The sequence below is a fragment of the Hyperolius riggenbachi genome, chromosome 1 (assembly GCF_040937935.1).
Source record: "Hyperolius riggenbachi isolate aHypRig1 chromosome 1, aHypRig1.pri, whole genome shotgun sequence".
Taxonomy (NCBI): Eukaryota; Metazoa; Chordata; class Amphibia; order Anura; family Hyperoliidae; genus Hyperolius; species Hyperolius riggenbachi.
The window spans coordinates 211,079,937-211,099,194 of NC_090646.1; the positions used below are offsets into that span (position 1 = coordinate 211,079,937).

Here is a 19,258-nt window from a genome sequence, read left to right on the forward strand (position 1 = left end):
AGTCATCATTGTGTATATACATACATGGTACACTACGTACGCACTGCAGTGTTTCCAGGGTTTAGTGATTTGACTACATTATGTAAAGAATCTAATTTGCGAAAGTCTCAGAATTGTTTTCATAGTAAAAATATTGTAGCAGAGCAGAAATAATGGCAGAAATTCCTAACTGCCAGTTACCACAGCCTGTGAGACAACCCTAAGCTCTATGACCTCTGCCATGCCTAAACTTAACGAAAGCCTCATTGCTGGTATCCCCCAGATGCTTAATCTTGACCCATTGCTTAAACCCATCCATTCCTGATGTCTTACTGACCACCCCCTTTCCTATGTGAACTCCTAACCATCTCTCAATAAACAGCTTCTAACTCTAACCTTCCATCTGAAATAGCATTAACCCTGTCCTGAACCGATACCTTTACTTAGCTCCTAACCATGGATGGGCATGTGAAATAATCAGGACTGATCGCTCTGGGTGACAAAACGCACACATGCTTATAAGACTTGTCTCATCTGAATATTTCATGGAGCGTGCATGATATTATTCTGACACATTTGTCATCAAGAAAGCAGAATGTGTTCTTAATAACTCAACCCATTTGTCTTTCCCCCTCAGCTGTCTCTCTCCCTTTTGTCTGATTCTTGGCTGTTTCTTTGCTTCTAGCTCTCACAGCCTGTTCCCTTCCTGGCCTCATAAACTCACAGCTCCTTCTTAGCATAATGTGCTTGTGCCCAAACAGGCACACTTTTCCAGCTGAAAGATAATATTTCATAGCATTCAGTTACACTCATTGATGATGTGTTATTTAAAAAGTTTTGTACCAAAAGGGAATTACCCTTCAAGATAGAATCTGACAGTAAAAGTAAGCAGAAGAGCTCAGGGAAGATGACAGGGCGAGACGTTAGACTAAGTGGGCAGTTGCAATTTTAATACAGTGGAAGAAACAGTAAAGACACTTATACTAACATGCAAACATTCAGCCCAATGTCTAGTCTAATGAATGCATTGGATTTGTATTTACATATTCAACTTGACACACTTGATATTGAAGCGAGAAACAACTTATGAGAGAATGAATTGTATGTGTCGTACAGATAATTAATGAAACATTAGTAGCAAAGAAAGGAGTCTCCTATTTTTATTTTCAGTTATATAGCCTTTTTTTATAACGTTGCATAATTCTCTAATATTTGCAGTTTTTAAACGACACTGCATTTTAAACTATGAAACAGAGCAGTGCTAATGACCCTTTGAACTTCCCTAATGTATACTTGGAATAGCTCCTTTAAACGGGAAGGGCAAAAACACACAGTCCTTAACCTCCTTGCCGGTTATCCCGAGCTCAGCTCGGGGTAACCTGCGCAGGAGGATTTCTCAGGCCCCGCTGGGCCGATTTGCATAATTTTTTTTTGTTACAAGCAGCTAGCACTTTGCTAGCTGCTTGTAACATTCGATCGCCGCCGCTACCCGCCGCGCCGAGCCGCCCCAGACCCCTGCGCAGCCTGGCCAATCAGTGCCAGGCAGCGCTGAGGGGCGGATCGGGATTCCCTGTGACGTCCATGACGTCGGTGACGTCATCCCGCCCGGTCGCCATGTCGACCGGGGAAGCCCAGCAGGAAATCCCGTTCTGAACGGGATTATCTGTTTACTCTGATCGCCGAAGGCGATCGGAGTGGGTGGGAGGCTGCCGCCGCTCAGCGGCTATCATGTAGCGAGCCCTCAGCTCGCTACATGATTTGGAAAAAAAAAAAAGTGCTGCACTGCCTCCTTGCCGGGGGAATTAGACCGGCAAGGAGGTTAATAGGGTGATCCACCACACCCACTATCAAATGCTTATTTGTTAAAAGGACAATCATTTTCATTGGAACTCTGACTAAATTAGTCAGAGAGCTCAAAGAAGCTCTTTTTGCAAAGGTAACAAGTGAAGTTTCTTAACTCTTCCTGCACTGGAAACAATATGTGACTCATATCTGTGCTACTAATGTTCAATTTCTTAGCTGTACTACACATACAACTCATTATCTTATAAGTTTATTTTCACTTCAGATTCCCTTTAAGGCCCCTTGCACACTGCGTCGCCCCATGTTTTTATACCTATATATAGCAGGATATTCGTATGTAGCCCTACTCCTTCAGGATTGAGGCTCACTCAAAAGCTTTCAGTAGCAATTCATTCTTTCTAGAAATTGCAAGCGAATCCAAAAGAGCAATTACGATTTACCAAAATCAAAGTGCATGCAGCATTTTCGAAGTTATTTCATTCAGGGAATGCAAGAGTCAAAATCACTCCAGAAATCTCTCTGTTTTTACTGCCAAAATCGCTCTCAAGTCATTTGCGATCTGAAGTTGGTAAAAGCCCTTAGGAAAGTTCTTCAAATAGCAATGAAGACATTCGCCCTTCTTCTCCAGAGCACTCTGAGAGACAGTGGCGTAGCTATGGAGCTATGGGCCCCGGTGTGACTTTTACATGGGGCCCCCCAAGCACTCTATATGTAACAATTGATACTGCACAACAAAACCTGCCAAGGTCATCCACAGTATTCGAGGTGCAAAAAAGGGATGGAGAACAGTTTGTTAATGATTACTGCTATTCAAAGCATCTATAGAAGTGATTATTACCACCAAAGGACCAATAGATAGCTAATACTTTGGTTGAGGAGGAGCCCCATGGGGCCCCTCTGGCCCAAGGGCCCCAATGCGGTCGCTGCCTCTGCATCCCCTATTGCTACGCCACTGCTGAGAGATCAGCTGATTTTTTTCTCCTCAACAGGCAGTTGGGGGTTGGGGGGAACAGCTAGTAATTATACTGTATAACTTGCCAGCTATAAAGATGCCAGCAGTAAAATACATATAAAAAATGTAAATTAGCAGTGAGGTAAGGTTTTACAATAGGAAAACTGACAACATAATTAAAAAAAAAACACTTTGTAGAAAAATAAGCTATGTTTTAAGTTAAGCTATCTACAGCAAAGTGTCTATTTAAAGGGAACCTGACATAGGCTAGGGATAAAAAAATTATACATACCTGGATAAGGATTGCAGCACTATAACTTTCACATCTAGGAGCATGTTTGTTAACAATGCCACAGAAGTTCCCAGTTTGTCAACCATACGGCCTGTACATGATGTTATTTATACCACAATAGCATAAAACCGTAAAATACCAGTTTGTGAAGAAGATTACCTGAATCAGCAGCTGTGATCAATAAGACATATTGGTCTTTAACTTCTCGATCCAGACTTTTCACTACACTCAGCTGTCCATTTGATGACAGTCTAAAGGCCCCATCTTCATTACCAGCAGCCAGGGCATACGTCAGTCTGCTGTTAAGCCCTTGGTCATCATCCCTAGCTACAACCTAAATACAAATACAATACAAATGATTCAGTCATGAGTTTATTCATATTGTTTTAAAGTATTTGCATTATAACTCATATTATAATAACCGTTATGATAATAACCATACTCTAATGGTCTGATTACTAGATAGTTAAATAATTTCCTTTGAGCTCTAAGATCTAAGCACTGTGATATTTTTGGAAAAGAATTGTTAGCTTTGGCACAAGCATCTGGCAAGAGATTACTTCGCATCACTGATTGTTTAGCCAATACAAAAGTTTAGGTGAAATGTTAGAGTTCAAGTAAGAACAAGGTTAACAAGGTTAAGGTACAGTGAGAGCCAGCACTAACATGAATCTTCAAGGAAGATAGAGAGACAGTCACACAACCACTTCCTGAAGAAGGCTCCAGCTGGTCCTCATTCTTTTTCTTTCTTATTCTGCAGGTCTCTATTTCCCATGTGCCCTTTAAGTAGACAACTGCCCTGTCAATAAAAATTTCCCATAATTCCTATTCCTAAAGGTTGTAAAATGGGATGGCCATCTTGAAAGAAGTTCTCTAATGTCTAAGGAGAATTAGGGGAGCAGAGACCTGTGGAGGAAAAAATAGAATGACCATGGTCCAGCATGAGTCTTATTGAGGATGGAAAGATGTGCTTTCCTTCCTACAGGTCACATTTTTTAAATTACACTTCAGATGGTAGGGTTGGTTAAATGTTAATATTAACATAACAATTAGAGGTAAGTGTCCTTTCACTCTGTTTCACTCGCATCACACAAAATTGTCACAGTGCAACGCAGAAGCAATTATTGAAGCAATTGTTTGCAATGCAGTGGGTTCCGTCTGGATAACACAAGGGATACATTTGCATTACAGGATGATGCGCGTGTTTATATCAGACCTGGGACATATTTTCATTGTACTGTATGCCTCACTGTATGGTCACACTACACCATTAAAGTGCGGTGCATCCTTTCTGTAATGTTGCGGTGCAAAGGAAGATGGATCAGAGAGCGCTCGTCGTCGAGGGACGTTGCTGGGATCCATCTTCCTTGTTCGCAAGGTGAGTATTCAGCTTTAGAGAAGAGTCATATGATCTGATCTTAAAACCAGCCTTTGGTTGAGGACTAAAGCTCACTCAATTGTAGGACAAAAATATTTCACATTACGATAATTACAGTCAAAATGGACTACAAACTATTAATTACGAACAAGTAACAAGACATGTGTAATAAAAGATTATCCCTGCCTGAAAATCAAACTTCTCAACCAAAATAATCCTACTGAATAATGGCTTGCAATCAGAATAATTACTGCCGTGGATATTTATTTTTTGTGAAATAAATCAAATCCACTTGAAATAATGCATACTGATTTCTTCCAGCGTTCTGCAAATGTTTGTGTGTAATGCGCATTTCCCTTGACAACGCAATCAATATAGTATGTACCACTTATGTTTACAAGGAATCATAATACAGAAATCAGCATATGTCTAAAGAACAAAACATGCCATTACGTTCGTATGAGTACGACATAAGTGGGAAAAATCATAACGCAAAGATGGAAAATACATTTTGTTTCCATTGATTTTACATGTGGACCTACTTGCTGTAATGAAAGTGAACTATTTTTGGTCAGAAAGTACACCTACTCTAACAATACTTCCTAAGTGCCGACATCCTGAGGACCTGGCAGGAACCTCCTGCAATAATATTTGGATCAATTTTTTGTGTACAGTCTCTGGATAGTGTACAGTGGCTGAATAGTGTGCTGGTTAAGGGCTCAGTCTCTAGCACAGGAGGCCTGGGTTTGAATCTTGGCTCTTCCTGTGCCTAGCCAGCACCTATTCAGAAGGAGACCTAGGGCAAGACTACCTAACACTGCTACTGCCTATACAGCGCATCCTAGTTGCTACGGCTGTGGCGCTTTGAGTCCGCCAGGAGAAAAGCTTGATATAAATGGTATTTGTCTTGTATTGTCTACATACTGTATAAGCATGCCTTTCTTAGGCTAGGCATACACTTTTTACGTGTGGCAAACAATTGGTATTTACCAGATACTGATTACTTTAGATTTGCCACTCTGCCCCATTAAATATTAGATCAGATTCCTGACAAGATCGATCTAATAATTCTCACCCGATGTAGCTGCCCCATTAAATATTATATCAGATTTCTGACAATATCTGATCTAATAATTCTCTCCTGATGCAGCCACTAGCTTTGTACTGTTCAGTGCAGTAAAAAGCTATATGCCTCCCTCTCATGCAACTACTGCGGAAGTACCCCATGCTCTGCCTCATTTCAACTTATACAGAATAGCATTTCCTAAGCCATGCTCAAATTTAACTTTTCAATTTACGAGCCTCAGTCTATAGTGTTTAAAGGACAACTGACTCGAGACATGGAGGCTGCCATATTTATTTCCTTTTAAAAATGCAAATTGCCTGGCTGTACTGCTGATACCGAGTCTCTTTTAGCCATAGACCGTGAGCAAGCATGCAGATCAGATGTTTGGCTGCATTTGCCGCATGTTTGGTTCAGGAGTGTGATTCAGACACTACTGATGCATGAAATATCAGCCAGATTGAAATAAATATGGCAACTTCCATATCACTCAGGTCATATGTCCTATAAGGGTGGGAAGGCGTTAGGATCACTTTAACCACTTGCCGACCGCGCACTCATACCGCGCGTCGGCAAAGTGGCAGCTGCAGGACCAGCGACGCAGTTCTGCGTCGCCGGCTGCAGGCTAATTAATCAGGAAACAGCCGCTCGCGCGAGCGGCTGTTTCCTGTCATTTCACAGCGGGGGGCTCCGTGATTAGCCTGCGGGCCGCCGATCGCGGCTCGCAGGCTAAATGTAAACACAAGAGGAAATAATCCGCTTTGTTTACATTTTTACAGCGCTGCTACAGTAGCAGCATTGTAGTAGATCAGCGATCCCCGGCCAATCAGCGGCCGGGGATCGCTGTCACATTACAGCGGGGAGCCTGTTAGAGGCTGCACAGGACAGATCCGTTCCTGTGCAGCCTCCGATCTCTCGGGGAAGGGAGGGAGGAGAGGGAGAGGGGGAATCGTGCGGTGGAGGGGGCTTTGAGGTGCCCCCCTCCCGCCACCCACAGCATGCAGGAGCGATCAGACCCCCCCAGCACATCATCCCCCTAGTGGGGAAAAAGGGGGGCGGTCTGGTCGCTCTGCCTGTCATTAGATCTGTGCTGGGGGCTGTAGAGCCCACCCAGCACAGATCTGAAAAAGCAGCGCTGGTCCTTAAGGGGGGGTAAATGCTAGGTCCTCAAGTGGTTAAATTGGTAACTCAACGCCAACTTCTATAGCGGACACAAAGGCTATCCATGCCGCCAGGAAATAAGTTGTAGATTATTGCAGGGACATGCAAGTACCACAAAGTACCTGAATTATGGCAGTATTTTCATTATGATACATGTTTAAGATGCCACTTACCTGAAGAATAACCTTTGGCAAAGCTTCAAGGTTTTCAGGAACATTAACTGAATATGGTGATAATTCAAATTTAGGAATGACATCATTAACATCGGTCAAAGTAATGCTGACTGTGGCTGTATCAGTCCGTGGGTTGCTTCCGCGATCCGATGACTGAACAACCAATGAATATGATGACCTCTTCTCACGATCCAAAGGTTTGGCTATTGAGATAACACCAGTAACTGAATCAATCCTAAAGTCGTTGTTCGGGTTTCCCTCTATAATTGTATAACGGATCATGCCATTTAATCCTTCATCGGTATCTAATGCAACTACCTGAATTAAATCTGTTCCAGTTAAAGTATTTTCACTAATTTCCACTTTTAAAAGGTTTTGTGAAAAGCGAGGGTTGTTGTCATTAACATCAAGAACCATAACTGTGACATCCACAGATGAAGTAAGTGGTGGGTTCCCTTTGTCAGTGGCAATGATTGTTAGGGTATAGTTGGAAACATCCTCTCGATCCAACTCTCCTGTAAGACGTACTTCCCCATCAATATTTCCAATGGTGAATTTATTCCCAAGTGAACTAAGTAACGAATACTGAATATAACTGTTTGGACCGCTGTCAGGATCTGTGGCCTGCGCCCGAAACACAATAGTATCAGTAGGTGTGTTCTCTTGCACATATGTTAGTTTTGGAGAGATGAAACTAGGAGGGTTATCGTTGACATCTAACAAAATGATTGACACTTCCACTGAACTTGTGTATCTAGATGCTGGTGGAGGTGCCATATCATGAACTTGAACCACAAGATTATAGAACGATTGGCTTTCTCGGTCCAAAAGCTTTGTTACTTTTAAGGCTCCAACGTTGTTAATTTGAAACTGAGACATGCTGTCTCCAGAATGTATGCTGTAAAACAACTTTGAATTCCATCCTGAAAAAAAAGGGGAAAATCAGCACAATGACTACTGTACCAACCAAACACTCAACATTATTATACACCTGAACTGACTTTGAAACATAAGAAGTAAAATCTATTTTGCTTATCTGATACAGTACATTATACCTAATTTTAATATTACAGTATATACTCACATATTAGCCGACTCGTGTATAAGCCGAGGTACCCACTTTTCCGCCAGAAACCTGTAAAAAGTGATTGACTTATGTATAAGCCCCCTCCCCAATATAGTTCCCTTCACAGTAGCCAGATGTTCTCCCAGTACAAGTCAGCCCCCCTCCCCATAGCCAGATGTGCCCCAGGATCAAGAAGCCACTAGATGGCATCATAGATATGAGACACAGCAATTGCCACACAGGAAGAATTCCCGATCATTGCTCTGCTGACACGTTGCTTGCACGCTCCGCTCCACAAGCCAGGGGACACAAACAGTCATGAGCAGCACACTCTGCACACCATGTTGCACGGACACAGCAGGGCGCAAGCTGGCAAGAGCAGGATCACTAGTGCACGATCCTTACGCTCCTCTGCCAGTAACAAAACCTGCTCCATCATTTGTTTTGCTCCACTGACTCGCATATCAGTCGAGGGGGTAATTTCTCAGCACATTTTTAATTCTGAAAAATTAGTCTTATACGCGAATATATACAGTATTTGTTCCTGTGCACATGCTACCAGATAGAGATAGATGATGAAACTAGCCCACTCTTGTGGAAATATTCTTTTTGTGTTTCTTATTTTTTATGTTTATTATTAAGACTTCATTTGATACTTCACATGTGCTGCCACCCCACCCCTTTTCCCTAAGAAAAAAAAACAAACCCATTTTATATGCATCAAGGGACACTGTAGTTAACTAGGATTCAGTGACTAGAGTGGATTGGCATAGTCTTGAGTCAAACTCTGATTGCCCAGTAACTCTGGCCAATCAGGCCCTTTGTTTACAATCCAAGACTTTGTGTATCCCTGACTGCCCATTTCTGGCCTTAAAAAGTTGATTATTCAGTCAGTGCTACCCAGGGTGCAGTCATGAGTAAAATGCTGCTGCCAGCACCGATTGCAAAACACTCTCCGTGTTGCCAAGAAATGGTCAGTCACAGACTCAGTTCTGCATCCAAGCATTTTTCTTTGAAAATTGCACTTTTCATTTTGATTTTTGACAGCTCTCCCCCTACTGCCAACCGCAGTAATTTAGTAAATTCTGGGAAAACCACTTAACATGTGCCGATATCTTGGAGTTGATCAATCCAGACAACAGGGAGAAGAAATCTGGAAGTTTTCTGACATCAACTATCTTGGGCTGCATACATTTTCCATGCCTTTGAAGTAGTTTATACTACAGTCCTATAGCAGGATGTGGTGCAATAATATGCAGGAGTGGTAGTGTGGGCAGCTCATTTGTTTGTATTTGCATAATGCACAATTTTCTCCAGAATGACAACACTCATGTCAACAAGAAAAGCATGCCTTTTACAAAACATAGGCCCATATGCAATTAACTTTTCTCCTGCGTTTTTTCCTTGGTGATATTTTCAGACCTGTCAATAAAATGCATTTTAAACCACCAATGAGCACAAAAAAAAAAAAAAAAAGTACTCAAAATAATTTTGATAGTACTTTTCACCTAGTTTGAAGTTGTAAAATTATCTCCTAGGAGAAAAACTCAGGTGAAAAGTTAATTGCATATGGCCCATAATGGGATGCTTGGAAGCTGAATTCAGGTATACATTAGATACAAGTAAGAGTGGACTTAGACTTATATAGATTTTCTCTCCAAATTGGCATGAAGACTACAGTATATACTTCTGGCAGGGACCTGGATGGTGCGTAGCTAAGGGAAGGCAAACATGAAGGAGTTTTGCTGCCCAGGTGCGAGAGGGGTTAAGGCAAGCAGGGCTTAATGCGTCTGAATGGTTTTAATGTTTGGGGGAGGAGTTAGGGGAGTGCAGGCATGGAGGGTGTGTCTTTGGGAAATGGGTGTGTCAGGAATTAGGCAAAATTAGCAAGGATTGGTTAGTGTAGTTAGGAAGTTGGTTAAAGGAGACAGAAAGGGGCGAAGTTTCCTCACCTAACAGCTGATGGAGGATGAGTGTCCTGCCCACCCACCCTTTTTTAATACTTAAACTTAGGTTGTTAGGGTAAATTGGGGCAGTAATGTTCTTTTCATTAAGCGTTTGCGTTATTTAATTTGTCATTAAAGCTATGGAGGGGGAGGGTCTGTAGAGTTCTGTTATGGTTATCTGGTAGTGTTGGATGGGTGGTGAAGGGGTGGTCCTTCAGTTATAGTGTTATCTGGTGATGTGGGAGGTCCCACCCTCGGTATCGATCCTTCGGTTATTGTGTTTCAACTATGTGTATTGAACGGGGATGGTTAAGAGTGCACAGCCATCCTCAAATCAGTGTTTGCCTCTGGGGGCCATTTTTTGGTACTTCCGTATACCCTCCCTCTGATCTTTTGGTACTTAAGTTTATTGTTGCTATGTTTATATTATTGTGTGTTATATATTTTGTAATAAAGAGCTGCTTGGCCATTTACATCCAACCTGACAGTCCTTGCGAGTTATTAAGCTGAGGAAGTCAGTTGCATTGTGGTACATATTAATGTGGTGTTAGCCTGGGCTCTTAGCAAATACCCACATAAAGATTTTTACAAAGTGTAATAGTAAAAGGCAATTATCATTTTTGATCCACAGCACAGCTGTAATTCTTTAATAAAAAAAAAGCCTTTCAGTATGACGGCAGAAGACTAATACACTAAACTACAAACTTTTATTAGTTCATTAACTTAAAAATTGATTTAATGATGGTTGACATAACAATGAATTGTTGAGAACGTGGCTTGAGAAATAAAATACAATTAAATATAGTAATAGTACAAAAACAATATTTAATGACTTTGTTAGCTGTAATTTAATAAAAAGGGATGATAAAATTAAACTAGCTATAAAGCATTTATTTCAGCCATCTACAGGCAGTGGATTAGTTTATAGAAAAAAGAATTTCTTTCAACAAAAGAAATAAGTATTGATGGGAAAACAGTCTATATTATAATATAATTCTCGCATACAAAGCACTCCAGGAATCTGAAGAATCTATAGCCCACATCATGCTACTATATAAGCTGAAATCAATAATCTCACTCATGGGAAAAGAGGTAGCTCCAGTATAGTTTATGACTTAGGAAGAATAGGCGAAATAATAAGATCTTTCAGGAAACTGATGGCGCGGTAGACAATGGGATTCAGTTAATAAACATAATCACTTTTGATGCAAGTCACCAAAGGCAGGATTACTTAAAGGAGCTTTGTGATTTAGTAAAGCTAGTAGCTATGGATAGGGAATTAATTAGGTTAATTGTTCAGGAAGTCTGACTCTTTTTACAATAGTATAATACGGTATCATATGCTAAAAGAAAAAAAACAGCCAGATCTTTCAGCTGAAGTTCACATATTCAATTGTGCACATATTTTATTTATTTGACTTTTGCACAGCTTTTGCCCTGCACGTTCATAAGCATTTAAAGTGAACAGATCACTATTTTTAGCCCCCAGGGCATCTCAATAGCACATTAAAAATAAATGCTAACAATGTGGATCATTACTAAAACAATTCCATTCTACCTCTTCTTTTTACATTGAAATGTTTGTTAGAGGCTTTTGCTGCCCTACTTCCATGGCCTGCTGTTTGCAGAAAGAGCAGGCAGATAAGGACTGCTGTAATTAACAGTAGCAATGAGTAAACAAAAGCTTTCAGCAGCAGGGGTGGTGATAAGATAGTATACTGTTCTTCAAACAGTTTAGAGAAGTTACACTTGATTACATTCACATCTTCCCTTGGATAAATGAAGGCAGAGAGAAGGGGGGAAATGGCAGCTCCTACAGTGCATGTAATATCGGAAATTATTATTATTGGTTTATAAAGTGCCAACATATTTGCCAACATGAGCATCTGTGCTTGAAATGACCATAACCATCATTAAAAAATGTATATGTTTGGATGAAGCAAGTCAATAGCTACCAGTAAAAAGTGGCAAGTAATGCAGAAAGTGGAGACAGTGGAAATGAGGATGGAATGAGCAGGGAAACTCATAGCATGCATTACTTGCTCTCATGTCCATCCCATGGCTTCACTGCTTACTGAATAACTGGACTTGCATGTAGACAATGAAGTGAGAGGTAATGCTGTACTTATTAGGTCAGCCACAAAGTAGTAAAGATGAGGGAAGAGCACAGACATCAGGGAGTAGCTGAAGTCAGGAATTTACTTCATATACTGTATAAATAAACCAACTCTTAGTTCCCTAATCAATCGTCTCATGAAAGCCTGTGAGTGTGTATTCCTTTTATTATTTACTATAATATACAGTATATTGATAATAACACAGTATGAGAAATGTTTCATATGCAGCATGTCTGCTCCTAGCTTAAGATATGAGATCAGCAGCCTCGGTTTTTAGCATTTTTTTTAACAGCATGGGCAGACACAGGGAAGATAAGGAGAAGGCCTTGGAATGCAGATGAAGGAACTGGATACTGGGGGCTGGTCTGCAATGTATATATATAGGAAGACACCAGGTTTGACTGATCATTGTTCAAAGTTTCAGGAGTGGGAGTGCAGATGAGAAGTTCACATGCTGTAGGAGCGGCTCTGAGAAGAGCGAAGATCACAATCATATAGCATCTAGTAAGACGCTGCGCCAGCAGGAAATCTGGGCAACAAGAACATGCGCAGCCTTTTTCAATTTAAAATAATAATAATTGCAACGTGAAAAATTCAGTAAGGTTTCACCAAAAATCACAGCTTCTCTTTTAAGTCGTCTTTTACGCTAGTGTACAGACACTAGATTTTGCCACCTGCAATGATCGTTTGTGACCTTGTGTAAGAATGTAGCGTCTGCACATTTCTGGTCCAGTACTGTCCTGTCCTCTCAGTTTTGCATCAATTTTTTATCAGTTTTACCCAACTGGACAAGAAATGTACACCTTTCATGTGTGAACACAGCTATAGAAACACATATAAAAGAATAGGATGTTCTGCTATGACCAAGCAGTGCAGCTACTCATCAATCATTTCTAAAACAGTCGCCTGGAGTGGTCACTGACAATGGTTTCTGGTGACAGCTATTTAACCGTGTATCCAGCTATTAGGTATAGTCACAAAAGTTCAGTAAAAGCTGCCATTACCTACGCCGACAAGATAGCGTGCATTGTACAATTAGCACAACCAGGGTTACCTAGGTAGAATAATCTGCACTTTCCAAGTAGTGTAATGGGTGTTACCCTAGCAACACTTCCATTACCTAGGTAATGCAGTTTGCACTAACTGCACAATGCGCTACCATGTCAGCGTATGTAGTGATAAAATCATCATGTGCTCCTTGTGCACGGCAAGTTTACTAAACTTTTGTCAATATGTCCCCATGTGGTACCTTACAACTTTTTAAGAGTTAATATTTCCTTAAAACATTTACAATGGCCTCAATTCACTAAGCAGTTTAGACTAGTCTACAGATGGTTTTTAGTCTACTGATGGTTTGGTGTCCTGTTTTATACTCCTGTTTTTAGACCAGGTCTAACATTCAGTAATTACACAATTCACAAAGGCAAACAAGGAGTAACCACGCCCACTTTTTCTGACAGAGATTACACCAGCTGATTTCTTCTGTGAGGTATTTTACGAGTGAAAATGGAACTTTTTGAATTAGTTATGCAGGAGTTTAATTGTATCCAGAGAAGAGCTCATCAGAGGAGAAGAATGTCAGTCATAGCTACTTGTTTGTGAATTGCATCTTTTGATCATTTCCCCTGCTTTACCGACCTAATTACCGAATGGTTTAGACCAGGTCTAAAAACAGATCTAAAACATTTGGTAATAGTGAATTCCCCTTTGATGCAACTGACCAAACCATCAGTAGACTAAAAACCATCTGTAGACTAGTCTAAACTGCTTAGTGAATTGAGTCCAATGTCTATGAAATTCCTCAATGAGCAACTCAGTTACTGATACATAAACTACTGCAGCCTCTATCGGCGAATTTGCTGAATTTAAGTAAAGGTTTAAAAAACAATAAACTAAGTTATAATTAACTGATGATAGTTGGATTAGATGGATTGCAGTGGGGCTATATGTGTAGTCATCATGTGAGTTATCATAACTTCACTGTCTGAGGGATAACTCGGACAAGTAAATAACATGCTTCCACATATTGCCATATGTTCCTTTATTACTCTATATAACCATAATATACAACAGTGCACAACAGGATACTCCAACTGTGATTGAAATCTAATAAGTGTGACATTGATGTGACACATTAACCACTTGCCGACCGCACGCTTATACCGTGCGTCGGCAAAGTGGCAGCTGCAGGACCAGCGACGCAGTACTGCGTCGCCAGCTGCAGGCTGATTAATCAGGAAGCAGCCGCTCGTGCGAGCGGCTGCTTCCTGTCAAATCACGGCGGGGGGCTCCGTGAATAGCCTGCGGGCCGCCGATGGCGGCTCGCAAGCTAAATGTAAACACAAGCGGAAATAATCCGCTTTGTTTACATTTGTACGGCGCTGCTGCGCAGCAGCGCCGTAAAGCAGATCGGCGATCCCCGGCCAATCAGCGGCCGGGGATCGCCGCCATGTGACAGAAGACAGCCTGTCACTGGCTGCACAGGACGGATAGCGTCCTGTGCAGCCCAGATCTCCCGGGGGAGCAGGTAGGAGAGGGAGGGGGGAGAATGTCGCCGCGGGGGGGGGCTTTGAGGTGCCCCCCCCGCAAAATGCCTGCAAGTAGGAGCGATCAGACCCCCCCTGCACATCATCCCCATAGGGGGGAAAAAAGGGGGGCGATCTGATCGCTCTGTGTGGCCACGGATCTGTGCTGGGGGCTGCAGAGCCCACCCAGCACAGATCCAAACAAACAGCGCTGGTCCTTAAGGGGGGGTAAAGGGTGGGTCCTCAAGTGGTTAATAAAGGAAGTCTCTCCAGATATTACGTGATTAAAAAAAAACCTCCCCCTTAGAGTTTTCCATTTTCTCTACCATGCTACAGACCTTTTTTTTTCCTTTTTAAAGCAGTGTAATAATATACCGTAAGATTTCAAGATGCATTATTATAAATCACCACACCACAAATACAAATACTTGTACTTAAAAGCTTTGCTTTGAAAATAAGCCTACTTCTGGAAGTGTTCAGCACAAGCAGTGATTTGTTAAGCCTCAGTAGAGGATCTAAGTCACTATGAGAGCGTTCTTTTGAATGGATTTGGAATAGTGTCATTGTTGTAAATATTCATGAATGGTGTATGTGGAAACATCCTGAACAGAGGACAGTTCCTTTGTGCAGATTCCTGCAGGCATTAATCACGCTCCACCATATTTGGAAAGGGTGTAGTGCTCCACGGGGAAGCGTGATATACAGGAAGGAAGCTACTCTGATAGCAGTACAAGAACTGATACACAGCTATTAATACTCAAAATAAGTACTCAGTTAGAAGATAATAACAGCAAGAAGTCCCAGAATGCAAATTATATAATCTGAACTTTGGACAGAAAAAAAAAGCTGCAAAACGTTTCTGGAACTTAACATGACTTGCAGTGGTGTGAATATCTGAGAAAACAGAGGAAGAAGATAGTGGCACTCTGCAAATGACTCTCACTTTTGGATGGTCAGAGTATTTTATTTATAGATTATAACATATACATTATATATATTATTAAAGGATACCCAAAGTGACATGTGACATGATGAGATTGTCATGTGTATGTACAGTGCCTAGCACACAAATAACTATGCTGTGTTCGTTTTTTACTTTCTCTGTCTGAAAGAGTAAGAGGCTGACTCAGTCCTGACTCAGACAGGAAGTGACTACAGTGTGACCCTCACTGATAACAAATTCCCCTTTTTACCTCTTTCTTGCTCTCAGAAACCATTTTCTGCTAGGAACGTGTTTTATAAGTTTTATAAGTTAATTGGCTCCCACTAAAATTGGCCCTAGACTAAAGTACTTACACTACATAATACAGACATATGGCAATGGTAGGGATTAGATAGTGAGCTCCTTTGAGGGACAGTTAGTGACAAGATATATATATATATATATATATATATATATATATATATATATATATATATATACTCTGTACAGCGCTGCGTAATATGTCGGCGCTATATAAATACTAAATAATAATAATAATAATATAGTTGGAATTTCTTATCAGTGAGGGTCACACTGTTGTCACTTCCTGTCTGAGTCAGGACTGAGTCAGCCTCTTACATACCTGATATTTAACTCTTTCAGACAGAGAAACAGACAGAGAAAGAAAAAAAGGAACACCGCATAGTTATTTGTGTGCTAGGCACTGTACATACACATGTCTATCTCATCATGTCACATGTCGCTTCGGGTATCCTTTAAAGTGACACTGAAGCGAAATAAAAATTATGATATTATGATTTGTATGTGTAGTACAGCTAAGAAATAAAACATTAAGATCAGATACATCAGTGTAATTGTTTCCAGTACAGGAAGAGTTGAGAAACTCCAGTTGTTATCTTTATGCAAACAAGCCATTAAGCTCTCCGACTAATGGACGTTTGGAGGCGTTGCGTTCGTTGGCGTCGCGTTTAGCAGCGTTCGTGTGCGTTTGGATGCGGTCGCGTTTTTTCTTCCCCTAGAGGGACATTAGCCGTCGCGGTTAACCTCCCCTGAAAGCTACATGTAGCTTCCAGGGGCTCCTTGAACGCCAGGGAAAATCGGGACCCAGACGCCGCGTTTGTGTAAACGCGCTTGAAAGCTTGGTACAAACGCTCCCATTCACTTGAATGGGAGCGTTTAACACCAAGCCCTGAACGCTGGCTGTAAACGCTCTGCAAACGTCCGTCTGAACCAGCCCTAAGTTAGTCGTGGAGAGGGCTGTTATCTGACTTTTATTATCTCAACTGTAAGTTAACTGTTTACTTTTCCTCTGCTGGAGGAGAGGTCATTATTTCACAGACTGCTCTGAAAGACTCATTTTGAATGCTGAGTGTTGTGTAATCATTATAGAATGATGCAATGTTAGAAAAAACACTATATACCTGAAAATAAAAGTATGAGAATATTTTCTTTGCTGCTAATCTTCTAGTAATTATTCATAGTACACAACCAATTCACTATATCATATATTTTTTTCAAAATATTTTTTTTGAAAATTTTTTTGAAAATAAAAGTATGAGAATATTTTCTTTGCTGCTAATCTTCTAGTAATTATTCATAGTACACAACCAATTCACTATATCATATATTTTTTTCGCTTCAGTGTCTCTTTAAGTATTATCTTCAGAACCAAAATAAATATTTAAATGGAACTAATCTCAGAATTTCCTCTCTGCTCAAAAACATTACCTTTATTGACAAAGTTATTTCTTCATCAAAATGTATGTAAATCCCTGCAAAAATGAGGCTTAGAACTTGATTTCCTTTTGCAGGGAGCACTGAAGGGGTTAAGCCTCAGTGTTTACTGCATGGGGAGAGAACCTCAGCAGTCTAGTCACGGCTGCTGCTAAGAACTAATAAGTCACTTTGAGAAGCACAGAAACAAGGAGCAGTGGATTTCTTCAGCAACTACAGTATATGTGGAATAAAAACTTTTCATTATGTTCTGTGCAAGAGTCTGGTTCCACTTGAAAACATGCAGACCTCATGTAATACTAGGCTGCACCTCTACAATAGACACAGAATCTTGACACTTTGCAGTAGTGAAAAAAACATGTTTTTTAATTTCTTGTGATGACAGAAGATGTAAAAACCTACCTTCATCTGCATCAGTCACATTGAAAATGAGAACTGTGGATCCAACTGGTAAATTCTCCATTACGGAAGTACTGTAGGAACTCATACTGAAGATAGGAGGATTGTCATTGATATCCAGGATGTTGAAGTAGACTCTGACACATGAAGACTGACCTCCTCCATCTGCAGCACACACGGTTAGTATATAGTACTGTTGTATCTCATAATCTAGGACACGTGTTACATTAAACACTCCAGTCACTGGATTCAAGAAGAACATGCCATCTTCATCGTCATCAATTACAGTGTATGTGATCTCTCCATTAATTCCAGCATCATCATCTGTGGCAAGTATTGCTGCTACAATGGATCCTTTTGATTACAAATAATATATTATTAATTCAAATAAATCAGACAAACTGTAACTATACACTTTCTGGTGTGTTTGAATTTCATTACACTGACTTTACTGCCCCAACAACCACATTGTGTGTGCTTTGCCTACTTCTGTAGAGCAGCCAGTTATACTGAGATCAAGAAAATGTTCATTTCTTGCATGACGAAAGATCTTAAATCTTCAATAACATTGATAATTCCTTAACAACTTAGAAATATAATGTTTGGCTTACCTGGCATGGTGTCTTCTGCCACATCAAAAGAGTAGACAGCTCTAGTAAACTTGGGGATGTGATCATTGACATCGCTTATAGTAATATTTATTCTCATGTCTGAGGACTGAAGTCCATCGTCTGCCCTAACCAGCAGAGAGTACTTAGAGCGTCGTTCTCTGTCAAGGCGCTTGGTGGCAATTAGATCTCCGGACTCTGGGTCAATTCGGAAGCTGTCATCGGCACCAGTAATGATGGTATAGGTCACAAGTGCATTAGCACCCTAAAATGAATAAAAAATAAAAACAAATTGACCATTAAAAGCAAGTAACAGGTGTTGTTTTGTATATTGCATTACACTTTACAGCATAGTGTAATAGCTGTGATGTTGTACTGTGTTAGCCATTGGTAGAAACCGAACAGTAAACTGCAAAGAATAATGATATGGTGTATTGGCAATGCAGGTTATTCTACTTAATAGGACAATACACAGCATTACTTAAAGGACAACTAAACCCAAAATCGAACAAGGGAATTTCCCAAAACAATTATGAAAACCAGTGTAAATACTAAGCACAGACTTAAGATGTCTAGAATCTGAAAAGCTGTTAGCAGATTGAGATCTTACACCTTCTCTCATCCCACTTTCAGTGGACTATATATGACTTCCAATGAAGGCATGTGTTTTCTGCTTTGATATAGGATGATGGGAAATTCAGTCTGGCATCTATTGTTCCTCCTGCTTTGGGTTCATATGGTCATACCTGATAGACTCACCAGCTCAATCTAGAGAGGGGAGAAAATAAGTTGTACTGCAGTGGTAAGAACATTAGACCCATTAAACTGATATTCTGTTTAAACACTTGGCTTCAATACACTGTTCATAATTCCTTAACAACCATATTGATATTACAATATGTCTTGTGTATAATGTAATTTAAATTAGGCTTTAACTCTAGTTTGTGCTATTACCTAGTGTAATACCATTCTTGTATGAAAGCAGATACTCATCCTTTCCTCTCATATGAGGAAAAGGGAGTAAGACTAGCAATGCATATGCATTGATAACACCCATTGGCTGAACTGCAGGAAATAGTGGTAGGTGATAAGCTATTATTTTGAAAATAAGCAAGTGTC

At 40.5% G+C, this 19,258-nt stretch overlaps 1 protein-coding gene across 1 annotated transcript in view; it reads right to left on the reverse strand.

Annotated features, from left to right (window-relative positions):
• The window catches only part of FAT4 (FAT atypical cadherin 4), a 305,933-nt gene that overhangs the window by 77,126 nt on the left and 209,549 nt on the right, over positions 1-19,258 (reverse strand). The window contains exons 3-6 of the mRNA XM_068280038.1: positions 18,143-18,404; positions 17,535-17,885; positions 6,802-7,724; positions 3,186-3,360 (exon numbers count right to left, since the gene is read on the reverse strand). Coding sequence (XP_068136139.1) covers positions 3,186-3,360; positions 6,802-7,724; positions 17,535-17,885; positions 18,143-18,404 — 1,711 coding nt within the window. The remainder of the gene's footprint in view (positions 1-3,185; positions 3,361-6,801; positions 7,725-17,534; positions 17,886-18,142; positions 18,405-19,258) is intronic.